General features: G+C 44.4%; 4 protein-coding genes and 1 non-coding gene across 6 annotated transcripts; 2 read left to right on the forward strand and 3 right to left on the reverse strand.

The window, feature by feature from the left end:
* Positions 1–344: 344 nt before the first annotated feature.
* LOC120649754 (kinesin-like protein KIN-12G) lies at positions 345–8044 on the reverse strand. Its single transcript, XM_039926624.1, has 21 exons — positions 7731–8044; positions 7402–7557; positions 7218–7301; positions 6989–7108; positions 6781–6894; positions 6403–6495; positions 6141–6230; positions 5943–6013; positions 5740–5814; positions 5524–5611; positions 5310–5368; positions 5140–5203; positions 4996–5061; positions 4634–4786; positions 4447–4551; positions 4100–4335; positions 3706–3775; positions 3553–3606; positions 3340–3399; positions 3152–3231; positions 345–2631 (listed from the first exon to the last, which is right to left on the reverse strand). Exons 1-21 carry the CDS (start codon positions 7839–7841, stop codon positions 801–803), a joined length of 3780 nt encoding a protein of 1259 aa, XP_039782558.1. The 5' UTR covers positions 7842–8044; the 3' UTR covers positions 345–800.
* Positions 8045–9596: 1552 nt separating this feature from the next.
* Positions 9597–9669, reverse strand: TRNAR-CCU. The gene has a single exon. It is a non-coding gene; the product is annotated as a tRNA-Arg (tRNA).
* Positions 9670–9729: 60 nt separating this feature from the next.
* LOC120649755 (tetratricopeptide repeat protein 4 homolog) lies at positions 9730–12593 on the forward strand. Of its 2 annotated transcripts, XM_039926626.1 has the most exons (7): positions 9734–10164; positions 10247–10438; positions 10521–10721; positions 10828–10908; positions 11593–11740; positions 11979–12071; positions 12162–12593. In XM_039926626.1, the coding sequence occupies exons 1-7, from the start codon at positions 9820–9822 to the stop codon at positions 12230–12232; spliced, it is 1131 nt and encodes a 376-aa protein (XP_039782560.1). In that variant the 5' UTR covers positions 9734–9819; the 3' UTR covers positions 12233–12593. The 2 variants fall into 2 exon arrangements, 1 of the variants encoding a protein (XP_039782560.1); XR_005665365.1 differs by lacking the exon at positions 11593–11740 and having other exon boundaries at positions 9730–10164.
* Positions 12594–12880: 287 nt separating this feature from the next.
* On the forward strand, positions 12881–13751 carry LOC120649758 (universal stress protein A-like protein). The gene is made up of 3 exons (XM_039926630.1): positions 12881–13189; positions 13282–13507; positions 13589–13751. The coding sequence occupies exons 1-3, from the start codon at positions 12946–12948 to the stop codon at positions 13677–13679; spliced, it is 561 nt and encodes a 186-aa protein (XP_039782564.1). The 5' UTR covers positions 12881–12945; the 3' UTR covers positions 13680–13751.
* Positions 13752–13934: 183 nt separating this feature from the next.
* On the reverse strand, positions 13935–15559 carry LOC120649757 (EEF1A lysine methyltransferase 1-like). The gene is made up of 3 exons (XM_039926629.1): positions 14983–15559; positions 14803–14883; positions 13935–14327 (listed from the first exon to the last, which is right to left on the reverse strand). The coding sequence occupies exons 1-3, from the start codon at positions 15478–15480 to the stop codon at positions 14292–14294; spliced, it is 615 nt and encodes a 204-aa protein (XP_039782563.1). The 5' UTR covers positions 15481–15559; the 3' UTR covers positions 13935–14291.
* Positions 15560–15741: the final 182 nt, after the last annotated feature.

The raw sequence follows: 15741 nt of genomic DNA on the forward strand, positions 1-15741 counted from the left end.
GTTCTTAGCGTAGCACAAACCAAACACTGTGCCAGGTTTTGGTTGCTGGCGCCCGTCGTATTGATGGCTCGATCGATTGATTGGGTCAAATTGTGGTGGTTGTGGTCTGTAACTCTAGGGCTACAAGGTTACGCCGCCTGGTTGTCTCGTTTGAAACCTTGGCAAAATGCCAGCTGGACATCGGTTTCAATCGGTTCAGCTGCTGGTCAGTGGTCACTGATTAAGTGGAGAAATAGGCAAATTAAGCAACGTGACAAGAGCTGAAGAAGCTTCCGGAGATGTCCAAACTACTCAAACCACAGATCATCAAACAGGAAAGAAAAAGACCCAAAGAAATTCAGCCATAGCGCGCTACAAACCTGGCACACTGTTTGCAGCAAAATAACACTTGTCATAAAAGCCAGGATCAGGCCGAAAGCTTTCTACATGATGCTGGCGAGCCGCATTCTTGAAAGTATGGCAGCATCCACTCTAGTTCAGATTTAAGTTATGATACAATATAAGTCCACTGACTGGCTGTTACTAATCTAGAGAGTTACAGAAACAGAAGGTCAAGCCTCCATGGATGCGGTATCATGTCAAATCAGTTTGTCCTGCACCTAGTAGGGTACACCGATGGAGAAACAAATAGTATACGGTGGTAGCCTGCATGACCTGTTGATGACTTAATCTTAGCCAACTAGAGGTTAGGTGGCCGCAGAAAAAAAATCAGAACATTGGGCTTCAGGTTGTTTCCATCCTACAGAGCAAATTTTGAAATCGTTGCATCAGTGAAGTAATCTGAGGCTTGTCGCTCGGGTTCACAAATTGGTTTGGCTGTCGAGAAGCAAAAGCTGTTTAGCTTCGGTGACATAGGTCCTGACGGCCTGAAGATCCGTAGCCACCTTTTCGCCAATGGGCAGCATGGATTCATCCAAAGGGCAAGAGGTTAAGCTTCTTCTGTCTTGCAGAAGCTCACCCAGCTCCCGCATCGCTTGATTTAACTTCGAGTGCAGTTCATCCAAGCCCATTACTTGATGATGCAAGGACTCCTCACACATCTTGATCTCTTCCTCTTTCAACCAGACATGGAAAACACAGTCCTGGTAGTCAATCAGCAAGGCCTCCATGTCCTTCGTCCCACTCTCCCAAATCTCTGCCAACATATGGTCACGGACAAACTTCTCGATGTCAGCTTCCATCATGGAGTGGCAGCAGTCCTCTATTTCTGTTTCAAGGAGTGCGATCTCACAATCAATATCATCACACTTCGGCATGCCTTTTATTTTCTTCTGAACCATGCGAAGCTGTTCACGAGAGTTCTGCAGTTCACATGAAAGCTTTATCCGCTCCTCCTCAGATTTCAGCAGATCAGTTGCCTTACAAAAATTCTTGGGTCTATGTGTCGAAGAAGTAGAAGTATCCAGATTATCGATAGCGAAGAGAACCTTTTCTTCCTCCTTCCTTTGAGCTTCATAAGAGCGAAGCTTCATTTTAAGGCCATCAATTTTGCTTCGCAACTCAGTTTCAGATTCATGTGACCTTCTTCTCATGGTAGATAGTTCGCTTTTGCGAGTTTGGAGAAGATTCAACTGTTCCTGCTTTTGATTCATCAATGCAAAGCTAGAATCAAACTTGGATGAAATAATGGCTTTGGTCTTCAAATCCAAGTTCCAACATGATTCTGCAGGCAAGAAATACTTGCCCTCAAAAGTATCTTTCTTGCCCTGTGATTCCAACAGTGCGGACTTCAAGGCAATGATACCTTCCTGACTATGCTGCAGCTCTAGACAACCGAGCTGAATGCTTGCAGAAAATTCTTCCGCCTTACTACTAACCCTTTCGAGTAGCTCAAAGTATTTTACTGCATCCTGAGCAGACACGACCTTGTCTTGGACAAGCTCCAGCTTAACCCGAACAAGCTGCAACACTTCTTTCAAAGCTAAAATTGTAGAGTCATGAACATGTTTCACTTCAAGATTATTAGGATCTGCTACTTCACTCATTTCAACGTCTTTGTCATCCGACCGAATCTCTTCTACAGTTTTAGAGTTGCTTTGCTCTAAAATCTTCCTTTTGAATTCGTCCCTTTCTTGCATAGCTTTCTCATACAAACCCATAAGTCTATCATTTTCCTCGTGCATCTCTTCCAGCTGAAGACGCAATTCAGAACATGTATTCCTTGATAAGTTATCCTCATTGATGCATTTCTCATCCGCTATCTTAGACACTTCCTCCATGTTGGATGAGTTGTGTGCATGCAGATCTGATGTGCCTACTGGTGGGGCATTAGGATGACTGCCTTGCTGATCACATGCATGTTCATTTCCAGGAATGGTAAGGCAGTTATCATCTTGATTTGCCCCAACATTGACAACAGCATGTTCATATAGCTCAACCAATCTCTTGTTATCCTCAATCAAAACCTTAAGTTGCATCCTCAATTCTTCATTCTCTTTGGCCAAACCAATTGCAGTTTCATGGGCTTCTGCTTCCCTTTGACTTGCAGAAGCTATTGCGTCAACCAAAGTCTTAAGTTCATCATGCAAACCTTCCTCTCCTTGCTCCTGGAGCTCTACAGCCTTGCACTCATTATTTTTGCCATCATGTTTCTTTGTGAGCTCCAACTCCATGGTTAGTTCATCAACACGCCTGCACATTAATCGGTTCTCAGGTAATGACATCCAAACAGTAGCTGATAGCACACAAGGAAGTTCCATAGAAGCATAAGAATGATTTTCTAGTTCGTAGGGAGAAAATGAACACACACAGAGTGTAATTTATCAGGAACAATCAGCCGTAATGATGACATGGAGAAGTGCTAATGAATGATTTAATAAACAGTCTACTGATTGGCCTTCTCGAACATTATGAATGCTAATTAACATTACCACACAAATCCAGAACCACAAGACAGGCTATAGCTGGTAAAGTGGTCTAGTACAATACGTGAATACAAGTAAATCAAGGGCAACATAGTAGAAATGAGTCGAAAATAACCACAGTGCTTCAGAATTTTAACCATCTTGTATGTGCTCTCTAACAGATACACTATTATTTGCCATCTATCTAATCATTAATATCATAACAGACTACGGAAGAAGGAAACATATTGATTATGAAGCAATAAAATTCCTCATGACAGCATGCCAAGATAGGAAAATAGTTATACCTCTCAAGGTTCTCCTTTGCTTCGACACAAAAGGTCAATTTTTTACGCAATGACTCAATTTCTCTCTCATTCTGAATAGCCTGCAGTACAAAATTATTAAGTGGATTCAGCCACAAACAAACAAGCATATTATATAAAAAAGGCAGTAAACAGAGTTTGATATTTCACTGGAAGTACTCTAAGCCAACCTGCAACCGAAGAAATTCATTTTCCTCATCACCAGCTGACTCCCCAAATAATGAGAGGCCCTGCATAAGTTGTTATAAATCTAAGTCCATTGCCAGCTAACCATGTAATATTGGGTAAAGTAAATATAGCAAAAAGAATGGCTTGGCTGTTAGTTCTATACTTCTATGTAAGTCAAGGATTTACTAATAAACACAAAAATCTCTAACTGGCACCTTGTTAACAGGATCCTTCTCGTGCATAAGCTTCCAATCAAGAGCCTCTAGCAGCTGCAAGTTAGAGATGTTGAATAAGCCAAAGGCTTCTAGAAAATAACAGATTGTACATAATTAGAGTCTGCATCAGCCCCATCAACAACCTAGATGTACCTTATCTTGTAAAATAATTATTTGCTCGTGCATCATTTCCCGTTCACTTTCATCAACAAATGACTGCAACCTGATTTTTTTTTAAGAACAAATAAAGTATGGTTAAGCTTCCAACAAAACACAAAGCAGATAAACAAAGAGTCAGACCGATGAGCTTATTTCAGACATAAAGCATACGAGAATCAGTTACTCCTTGGCAGCAGTGACACAACATAAACTGAGTTGATAATCACATAATACAATATTAAAAAAAGTTATAAGTGACTGGTAGCAATACCATAAACAAGTGAAAACAGTTAATTTCAACCAATAATTTAATCAAGCATCAATTATTCTTTGCCAACAGGACTGTAGTCATTTAAAAAATCACCATGATGCTAACAGCAGTGCTAACCTTCGCAACTCTTCTTTTAGTTGCAGGTTCTCCATTGCAAATTTTGTAATTTCTGGATTGCGATCTAATTGACTCCGTAGGACCTGTAACTCCTTCACGAGATTTTCCTTCTCTTGCAAAAGATGTGCTTCAGCAGATAATTCCCCTGAAGCAACCTGCTCCAATCTTTTGATCCGTTCTTCACGAAACTTAAGCCTCATCTTGAAACTTCTTACCTCTTCTGTCTTTTGAGCTGCCTATGGAGAAACAAAATATTAAGTTATAAAATAAATGACTACTTGCGCACACTTTCTTTGGTTATGAAGTGATTGTAAGGTAGAGATACAAAACCATGAAGAACTACGGACCAGCTGTTCAGCAATCTGCTTTGCAGCTATTGTTGCCTTCAATTGTGCTTCCTTCTCTTGTTCCCTCCTAAAAGCAGCGACAAGGGCAGCATCGTAATCATTTGTCTGAACACAGCACACCCAAAAACCCAGTGTAAGTAGCCTGTGAATCATATCAAGTTCTACGAGCAAGAACAGATATGAATACCTGTGTAGCCCTTTTATCAAAAATAAGTGGACTGAATGTGCCATGATCCTGATCCCATTTGAACGTGCTAGGAGACTCACAGACAAATCCATGGGAACCAATGCCTTCAGTTTTATTAGAACCCACTAGTCCTTGCAAACGGCTAACTTCTTTCTGCAATATTGTATCAGTTTTAAGATACACAACAACAACAACAACAACAACAACAACAACAACAACAACAACATAGCCTTTTTTCCCAAAAAAAAAAGGTTCTGGATACATGATAAATTAAAAAATAGAAATGTTTACGCAATAGAATATTTAGGGAAATGGAATCCAATATAGAGTAAAAAACTGAGAAAGCTCAAACTCATCTATACCTTAAGGTTCTGGATCTGTAAGCGCATGCTAAGAACATCACCAGAGGCATCCTCATTAATGATAGCCTGCATAGAGTAATGGTTAGCTAACGCGCAGCAAAAAAAAAAGTTGAATCATAATTCATATGCAAAAAAATTACATACATTATTCCTTATGTATTTAGCTCGTTGAGCAAACTTCAATGTGCTTAGTGTCTCAGCAGCACAACTGGTTAAAAAAGAAGAATTGTGTCATAATATATCATCTAGAATCGTTTCAAAATAGAGGACAACTGAATAAAACCACATATCATAATTAGGAAATAGGAACCTACCAATAAGATGGACTTATGTTTGCAATTATAGTCGTCTTTGAATTTCCTCCGAGTGAATCCTATAAAGCAGAGATAGAACATAAGCAAAACTTTTATGATAAATGAACGCTAACACAAATTTGCATCCAGTTTTTTTTAATTCATAATAGCTCCTTAGCTGTCGCTGTCAACTTACAACCACAAGAACCTTTACTTTCTCAGTTTTGCATATTACCTGGAGGAGGAATGTCAATTTTGAATCTCTATAGGGAACATGGTGTGATTTTTTGTTCGACACAGCAATGAGGTTCGTAATGACAAGTCTGCAAGAATGTCATAGACCAAAATAATCTTAAACAAAGTGTAATGCATTGAGATTACAGCGCTCAGTTCATAACAAACTTCAAACTTTTTTTAGTACGAGGTATATACTAGAAGATGATCAACTAACCCCAAAGTTGAGAGTGACTTGTTGATGTTGGTAGCTTCTTTCAAGCGCTCCCCTTCAGCACCTGAGCTCTTTTGCCTGAAAGGCACAAGTCACACATGCTGAATAGGAGGGTGAAAGAGAATGAAGAAAAATTGTGTGATTGCACTGAAAATCTATTAAAATCGTATCAGATAATTATAGACAGTGCTACTTGAGCAACTTACCTCTCTGAGCCCGCAAGATCAACAAGGTTGAGTCGAGAAAATCGGTGGTGGTTGATACCTTGAGACTCCCACTAAATAATTAATTTCAAGAGTGAGTAAGGGGAAACACATATATGTTGTTACCCACAATAACATGATTGCATGTACAACGACATCATAACCATAGAAAGATATTTGGAAATTACTTGTTTCATATACCTTACTCTCTATAAGGCAAGTAAAAACACTATGAGAGCGGCTACTTGCTCGGTTCATATTGGTGGCTGCTACCTTTCTGTTTGCTGCCCCCTGGAAATAAAATGCAGAATGCCTTAAGGTTTAACTCATGTACTGAACCTTAAACTCGGGTACCAGATTAAAGTGACTTGTGCAATAATTGATTGCATTTGAAGCTGATAAAAGAGATTCAAGCTTCAAACCCAACTAAAAGACCAGAAATGATAGCATTTCATTAATTAACCTCAATTAGTTGTTGAAGTGCTTCTCGAGCATTGGAGATCTCATGTTCCGTCAGATTCTCAACATGGACACCCTTTTTGGCATCCTCTCTTATCTGAACGAAAGCAATTGGAGCTAATCAGCTCATAACCTAAATAATATATATCTAGAAATGCAGACATTTTCCAACAGCATTGCATGCTACCTCCTCCTACAGAAGATGAGTTGACAAACTATACACTATATATGATTTTGGTTGGGTACAAATATGCAACAAAGAAAAGGCAGTCAATATGTTATTGGTAGTCTAGACATAACTTGAACCGAAGATGCGAAAACGATAAAGATCAGAATAACAGAAACCTTGCACGGTATTCAGCTGTGTTTTTCAGTGAATTACCTGCAAGTTTACAGAATTTGGGTTGAGCAGATCAAGAATCTGCTCATTATATATCTCCAAAAAAGAGCATTTACATGTAAATCTAAGTTTTTCATCTCTCCTTATTTCCTTTTCCTGCAAACAGTAGCAAAGAATAGTTGAGTAACAATAACATGACATATTAACCAAAATGAAATCGTCCAAAAAGCAACAGATCATAGATACTTGCCTTTTGGATTCTAGCAAATAGATGCTCAAACACTCGAGGCGTCATACCACAATTCGCACTGTTCCTCCGTGTCCCATTTTCTATATCACCAAGCATTGTATGCGTTTTTCCACTGCCAGTCTAGAAGAAGCAGATACCAAGCGTTGAAAGGTAAACAAAGAATGATGAAGAATCTGTGACAACCAAAGAAATTGAGAATCTGCAGCAGCAAGTGAAACCTGTAGCTAACCTGCCCGTAAGCAAACATGCAGCTGTTGTAGCCAGCTATGCAGTTCTCCACCATGGGCACTCCAGCAACCTTGAACATATTCTCCTGAAGAGCACCAAATGAGGAACAGTTAGGCATTGTGTACAAATAAGTAAGTCAATAAGAAGCAAATGGGTTAACTGGGAATCGAGAGTAGCAAGAGCACCTGCGTGACATGCTCGTCCGCAACGAGATCAAAAGTGAACCGAGACTCAGGATGACCAGTCCACGTAAGACTCTGGCTACTGTCCTGCCGGACGCACCTCTTCTGCCCCTGCAGCGATATCTCGCTGCCGCTGAGAGGCCGGATACGGATCACAACCTGCAGCAGATTGGAGCAGTTAAGCAATCACCGATAGGTACTCGACGAAATGCTCGCCGACACAGCCGCACGAACCGGCCGAATTAGACCAGAGACCTGCCGCTAATGCAGGAGAAAGCGCGGCGGGAGAGAAGGGGAGGAAGCATCCTGCGGAGAGGAGGAGGAAACCCTACCTGCACGTTGTTCTCCTTCCAGAAGGCGGGGTCCTCCTGGAGCTCGAACCGCGCGGGTGAGGGAGCGGCGCTGCCGCCGCCGAGCTCGTCGTCGACGCCGTCCAACAGCATCGCAAGTGCAAGGGAGGCGGAGGAGAACTCCCGCGTCTGGGTTGGGCGGAGGCGATGGCGGATCGGAGACGGCGGTGGTGGAGGGGGGCGGCAGCTGAGATTGGGATTTGGTTTGAAATGAGGAGCGGAGGCGACGAGACGTTGGCCAATTTCGAATTTGGGGTCGCGTCCACACAGCTGCGTGAGGCCGTGAGCTGCGGCGGACTGGCGGCCTTGGAGTTGGAGAGGAAGTCCAAGGCAGGACAAGGCGTCAAAGACAATTGCTGCGGCTGCGTGGTGGGTCCCCTGTCCAGATCTGTAGATTTTGAATGCAAAACTTGAAGAAAAACTTGAAATTTTCATTCAAGAAATGGAAATACGGCGAATATAAGTATCTCATCCTCTTGAAATATGTTACCGGTATTCAATTAAGATTCATTAATAACACTACCAAACAACAGGCCCACTAATTTGGTCCCTCCATGGCTCCATCTAAGCGTTTGTAAATTTTCAGTCCCTGTAGAGTTGCAGCTGTAAATAGTTTTTTCTTATAATAAGGTCTCAAGGTGTTATTTTAAATCAAAGATGAAAATGTAATGTTTTATAACTAATCCTTACGTGCAACTTAAGGCCAAGGGTGCCATTTAATGTGACTTATTCAAATAACTTTTTTGTGCAATCTTATTTGTATATATCTTTAGTTTAATGTTGTTTTCTAATGAAGAAAAGATATCAATACACCCATCAAGGCTTCGTGCAAACTTTGTACAGACTAAAACATGTTTATATTTTTATAAATATATGATAGATTGTTGTTAGTTGTTACCAACCAAACAAGACATACAAATGTGCTCGAAATATTTGAGGCTTCACATTCAAATGGGGATACATTATAAAGTAGTCAGATGAATCTTGCTCGAGGTAACTGAATAAATCGCTTAACATTATTTCCTTTTCCCCTATCTCTCCGTATCGCCTTTTTTTTGTCTTTGGTTTTATTCCTTTTCACTTATGTGTGTTTTTACTTTTACCTTGCAAGTTTTAATTTCATTGTATTAGAACATATCTACAAAGGTTTGAGTTTTTGATTCATCGCTGATGTTTGTATTTTCAGCTAAGAATTCTTTTAACTAGTGAATTATGTTTTCAGCTTACAGTAACTTCATCAATCTCAAAAATATATCAATTTAGCCCGTGAATGATGTTCATAAAGGTAGACTATGCATACGATAGTCATAGTGGTGAGTATACATTGGCTTGGTGTGTTGCAGTTTCAAAAATCTCAGTTGTCTATTTTTTATAGACCCATCCATTTCTTTATGGGTAAGGCCTCCTATCACTCGAATGATATGTTGTATCCATAGTTTCTTTTTAGTATCTATTATTATGTTTAAGTTTATCTGACTATTACATATTAATAGTTTGCCATATTATAATTTCCGCAACAAATCTAACTAATGCCCCACACATGACACATGGCCAACTTTTCAAAAGATAACTGACGTGCTTTACGAGGAAAAATTTGCTAACATATCTTGAGTTAGTCAAGATGGATAGTCCGTAAATCACTAATACACTTCTCTCAAAATAAGTGCCTCATCTAAAACTACTATGTAGGAGTAGTTTTTTTAATGCAAGGAAGTGTGTTATCAAAAAATGCAAGGAAGAGAAATTATTAAGAAACTATAATAAATCTCTTTAACAATGTTGATATCATTTATCATTTATGCAAAAAAAAATGTACAAATGATCAAGTGGATAAAACAGAAAAAGAAACGCGCCAGGTAGGGGTCGAACCTACGGCCTTCTGCTTAGGAAACAGACGCTCTATCCACTGAGCTACAGGCGCCTTGTCTATGAAGAACTTGACATAAATTTACATAGCCTGTGAATCGTGAAGCAATTCAGCCAAGAGGAGTCTAGAAGCCGTCGGAACGGCGGCGGCGCAAAGGGAGAAGCGAAGAGCGCCGCAGCTCGGAGAAAACTCAACTCGCCGGCCATGGCGCTGCTGATGGAGCCGGGCGCCGAGCCCCTGACCGAGAGCGAGCAGGCCGACCTGGCCGGCATCGCCGCAATCAAGGAGGCAGCGGCGCGCGAGTACAAGGAGCAGGGCAACCAATTCGTCCGGATGGGCCGGAAGCACTACGCCGAGGCGGTCTCCTGCTACACCAAGGCCATCGCCCAGATGGAGCCCCTCTCCGCTCTCGACACCGGGGCCGCCGCCGCCGCCGACGCCTCCGTCCTCTTCGCGAACCGCGCCCACGTCAACCTCCTCCTCGGCAACCACCGCCGGGCCCTCGACGACGCCGAGCAGGCCATCCGCCTCTCCCCCTCCAGTGTCAAGGTAACCGTCCCTTTTTTGCTAAGTGACATTATGGATCCTGTGGTGGAGCTGGCGGCGTGATGTGAGATGTTCTTGTAGCTAGGCGTACTACAGGGCGGTGAAGGCGGCGCTTGCGCTCGACTTGTTGCCGGACGCCGCGTCCTTCTGCCGGAGGGGGCTCGAGCAGGACCCCGCTAATGAGGAGCTCAAGAAATTACTGGCGCAAGTGGACGCAAAACTGAGCGAGCAAGAACGTCAGAGAGCCAAAGTTGCAAAAGCACTGGCCGCAGCCAAGGTCTCTTCTTGCTAAATGAATAACACTGCTGTATTACCATTCAAATGCGTGGGAATGACTGGTGCTATTGGGTTGTTTATAGGATCTTGCTGCTGCCATGGAGAAGAGAGGGGTGAAGCTTGGGAAGGCAGCCTATCAAGAACTGACAGGGGTAAAGAAGCCGAAGCTGGATGAGCAGGGCGTGCTTCACTGGCCTGTTCTTCTGCTTTACCCAGAGGTCATGTCGAGTGATTTCATCGAGGATTTTCCAGAGACGGATACTTTGTCACCCCATCTTGATGTCATATCCTTCTGGCATTGTGAAATTACATGATGGGTTCTTTGATTGAGTTAAATGTGTAGATGTATGAGTTGCATGATTGAATTTATGGTAACCTTGACTATCAAACATGTTCTCAGAAAGTTCTCCACCATTGCCATGGGATGAGAACCACGCTTACACAAGGGATGCCATTGAGTTGTATTATCAGGTATGTACTAAGCGCTATGGTTGCAGTTGCTTAAGAAAAATCTAAGCATCATGGGATGTAGCCTCTTCGTTGAGCATTGTGATAAAAAGGGTTTTAATAACAAGTGTTGATGCTTCATGATGCGTATGAACAAGTGTCGATCTTTTGCCCTTTCAGATGTTGGATAATCCCGTTGAGATTAGGCGAACCATAAGTAAGCCTGTCGGTTAGCAGATAACATGTTGTATTGAACTTGTAATAGCTGCACATTTAAGTTGTCCCCAGAATTAGGACATAGTAGTAGTCTAACAATCACAGGACATGAATTGGGTACCGAGATAAACATCCGAGGTTGTGAGTAATTGAAGTGCTATTGTTATACTCAAACTTTTGTTTATTGGTTGTATCATTGTTATTAGTGCCTATTAGTGACATCCTGAAAAATTAAATCTATGGCATCGCATTATACTGTACTGCTTTTGAAATTAATACCTCTGGTTAGAAATGAAGAGATAATAGTCAGATTTGAATATTATCATGGTGATTGCTGTTTTTACCCATCTAGTCCACAAGTAAACTTTTGGGTTGTCCCCCGTTACATTAAAGGTTCGTCATATCAGTGATGGATTTGTGTTAGATCAGGTATAGGATATAGAAGCTCACTTATTACTCTTTTACTGACTATTATCCACCTTGGTACATTAGGGTGGTTTTGGAAAGCCTCTGTCCAAAAGTGAGATATTAAGATATTTTCTAGAAGGCACTGTAGACCCGAAGTTGCTTCCAGATGCTCTACTTGATGGGGAGGATGAAGAACATGGGATTAGCAAGAGTAGCACAATTTCATCATCAAGTATGTACACTAAGCATGCTCTTTATTTTATTTTAGCTTATTAATTTGAACAGTTCAGACTAGAAAATAACATGGTGTATCAACTCTACTGTCCTTTCTTATTGCTGTTAGGAAGGTGATACAATGCTATTGCGCTATATTCTTCTATTAGTTGGAGTACAGTTGAGTTGAGCGAGAAACTCTTGTGTTACCATGTTGTATTAATGAGTGTTGATACAATTCCTTGCATTCTGTGCAGCTGAAGGCTCCAGTAGGTGGATCAAAGTAAAAGAAGGGAAAACACTTCAAGAAGTGCTGCAGGACAAAGACTATATCATTCCAGCAATTCCTGGTTTGTTCCTAATTTTTGTATATTCTACATAATTCATGTAGAATCCCTAGTACCAAAATGAGAACTAAAACTCCATCTTTGTGCATGCAGTATTCTTTGTTGTCTCAAGAAAGTCCACCTTCTATAAAGACTTTAAGGCTGGAAATTGGTCTTTGCCATGAAAAAAACGGTGCGCCAAGGTTCTGCTTAACATATTTGGAAGATGGCAGCGGATATTGGCCGGACAACAGAAGATGCCCGATCGATCATCATCTTGTGGTTTTAAAGGAAAGGAGTGTACTTCTTTCAGTATCTGCAAAACAACCTTTCTGCTTGATTCATGACCAAGGAGTAGTTGTGTTCATCAGATAGAGTGATATAAGAAAGAAAAAAGAACGCGATGTAATATTAATTTTTTTCTTGGACCAATTCAGCATTTGGCCTGGAAATTGTATGGTACTGGTGTGGTATTCAAGTTTCAACTGAAATGTTGGTATTCCTAGTTATCGAATGGACTTGGAACTGAGCTCTCAATTTGTGTTATCTTCCCTTTGTCTGTAGACGCTCGCTCCCGGTTGTTTGTGCTCCACTCTCTATGAAATTTACATGTTTGCTCTTACAGCGTGAGAGAGCAATACACTTGTGCTGTCAGGTACTCAGGTTCGCTGCATGCCTGCACCCGCAACGCCTCGTCAGCGGCGGCACGGCCGCGCGGCGCTGCGACGGCGCACCAGAGCCGGGGGCAGGTGTCTGCTCTGCCAACATCGGATGCGTGCATGGGAGCCAAGAGGCACGAGGTGACAAGCGAACAAGAACGGCCGCCCCCGCCTCCGCCCATATCTATCCCGGCCGTGCTGATCCGGGCGTCGTTAACCCAGCCACGTTCGAGCGCGCCATGGAGGGCACCGGTGCGGCGGCGAGCGGGGCGCCTGGAGCGAGGGCGGATGATGGTGGCGGTGCCGAGAGGCCGGTGGCCAAGGCGCTCAAGGTCGTGGCGGCCGTGGACGCGAGCGAGGAGAGCCTGCACGCGCGGTCGTGGGCGCTGGACAACATCGTGCGGTGCCACCCGGACGCGGCGCTCGTCGTCGTCCACGCTCAGCACGCCGTCGACCACTTCGTCTACCCCGTCGCCGCGCACGGTATCAATAGTCTCCTCGCCTACCTACGGGTCCCCGCCTGACGCTGATGCTGGTTTAACCCGTGCTTGCTGCCTGCTGCTGCTGATCCGAAGGCCTCGCGTACGCGCCGCCCATGGCGGTGGAGTCCATGCGGAAGCAGCAGGAGGAGAACTCCCGGCAGATCCTGGCGCGCGCCCTGGACCTGTGCAGGGAGCGGCAGGTGGAGGCCACGGCGGCCGTCGTGGAGGGCGACGCCAAGGAGGCCATCTGCCAGGCCGTCGAGAGGATGCAGGCCGGGCTCCTCGTCCTCGGCAGCCGGGGCCTCGGCAAGATCAAGAGGTACCCGCCGCACCCATCTGCACGACGTAAATACAAATTCTCCGTTGGCTCATGATTGTTTGTTCGTGGCGGCGATTGCAGGGCGTTCTTGGGCAGCGTGAGCGACTACCTCAGCCATCACGCCTGCTGCCCGGTGCTGGTCGTCAAGCCGACCAAAGCGCAGGCCAAGTGAACTCCGGCCGGCGATGCCTGTCAAGTACTACTACTAGTATTGGTAGCTGTACTGTGAGCCGTCGATAAGTGTGATCAAGCTGTGTGTGTCTGTATCTGTGTTACTAATATTTGTACAAAAATGTACAAACTGAATAAGGAATCGATGCATGGCATGCCTGCACAAATTGTTCAGAGCGCCTCTTTTGCTTGCCGAGAAGCTTGTCTTGTTCATCGGCACAGGTCAATAGCCCCCATAAAGATGATCACGGGAAAATGAGGTACAGTGACGGCGTAAACACAGGTGAGGCACACAAATTCATCAAACAACAGTCGTTACAGTTCAAATTTGCAGTGATCGCTTAGCGAGCTGCGGAACAAAGATGCAGCGTGTTCATAAGGATGGAACAGCTCTGGATCGGCCAAAGCATGTGACCATTCTCTAAGCAGATTAGCAGCAGCAACAAGTGCTAGGAACAGAATAGTCCGTAGTGTAGAGCTAAATGGGAGCACCATCACTTCACTCCCAGGTCCCAACCGCCAAGTCTGTCCGCGGGGTCGTAATTTGTGAACAGCCGGAACTCGTTGCCCAGTTTGTTCGAGTGCTGAGGCCTGAAACCGCAGGGATGAACATTCAGGAGCTCCAACGCCCGGTCCTTCTGAACTTCCCCTGGCAATACAAGAATGAAACCGTTTAAATTTTCGTTTGACAATACAGTGCTGCATTATGCATTTTGGTGCGGAATGAACAAACTTTACTACCATTGTATTGTGGTTACGACTACAACTCTACAAGAGATAACACATTCCAGTACACTTGAAAATAGATGCTGCAAGGGTGTAAGCGACATCATATACAGTTACATACAAGCAGAGGTGATGTTATTGTGATTGCTGCAGTCAACTGGTCTGTCTCTTGCTTCACTGAGAGACATTAGTTTACTTGATCATTGTAGCAAAAGTAACAATGCATAATCAAGTTAACTTATCAACCAACAGACCTGTTGGCTAGATTATAAGGTGGTAAAACTACCATGCAGGAGTTCACCACGATTGCTTATTGGTTGCAAAACAACATGAAAGTATCAAAGCAGCGTCAAACCGATCTCATCAATTGATGCAGAACTGCCTCGAGCACCAGTTACCTGTGAGCAGCAGCAGGAATGAACCTTCAGGCTGTGCGAGGAAAGACACAGTCTTGGCAACCTTCTCCAAGCACTCTTACTCTGCAATTACAACCACGAATCATCATTTCTCCTCGAATTTTACACTAAATATGCCAATAAATACTAGTAGGTGGAGTAATCTCCAGGTAGAAATCATACCAGGTAAGGAGGGTCCGCGACGACGACGCGGTAGGCATGCTTCATCGCGGGCGGCAGATCCTCCGGCCGGCTGTAGTCGTAGAAGGTGAAGTCGCCGCCGTACTGCCCGAACCGCTCGTCGTACTCCAGGAGCTGCGCGGGCACGCCCGGGTCGGTCTTCTTCAGGTAGGCGTAGAGCGTCGGGCACGCGATGCAGGCCACGGCGCCGGCGGCGGAGCCCGAGCCAGAGGGGGAGACGAGGCGGACGACCTCCTCCACCAGCGCCCGCGCGGTGCGCTCATCGTACCAGAACTGGCTCAGCCGCCAGTCCTCCGCCACCAGCTCCACCCGACCTCCCCCTCCCCCTTCATCCTGCTCCTCCGGCCGCTGCTGCTCCGTCAGGAACTCCCGCAGCGCCTCCATCGCCGCAGCACTCAACTGCGGCACGTCGTCGTCGTCCTCCTCCTCCCTCCTGACCTCCCCGCTCACCCTCTCATCCTCCATACCGCTCGCCGCCATCGCATCCACCGTCCCACTGCGCAGCGAAGACTCAGGCGGCGGCGGCGGCGCGGGGCAACCACCGTGCAGTACTGCAGTGAGTCCCACACCACTTCGAGACAAGCAGCAAATGGGCTTAACGAAATGAGAAATGAGCTCAGCTACATGGGCCTGTCTAACTCGAAGGCCCATTAGATACATGGGCCTGTTTGGCTCAAAGGCCCATTAGAACCTGAGAAAGGGAGCAGGCCCAGTAGAGCCTGAGAAAAGGAGCAGCAATAA

The sequence above is a fragment of the Panicum virgatum genome, chromosome 9K (assembly GCF_016808335.1).
Source record: "Panicum virgatum strain AP13 chromosome 9K, P.virgatum_v5, whole genome shotgun sequence".
Taxonomy (NCBI): domain Eukaryota; kingdom Viridiplantae; phylum Streptophyta; class Magnoliopsida; order Poales; family Poaceae; genus Panicum; species Panicum virgatum.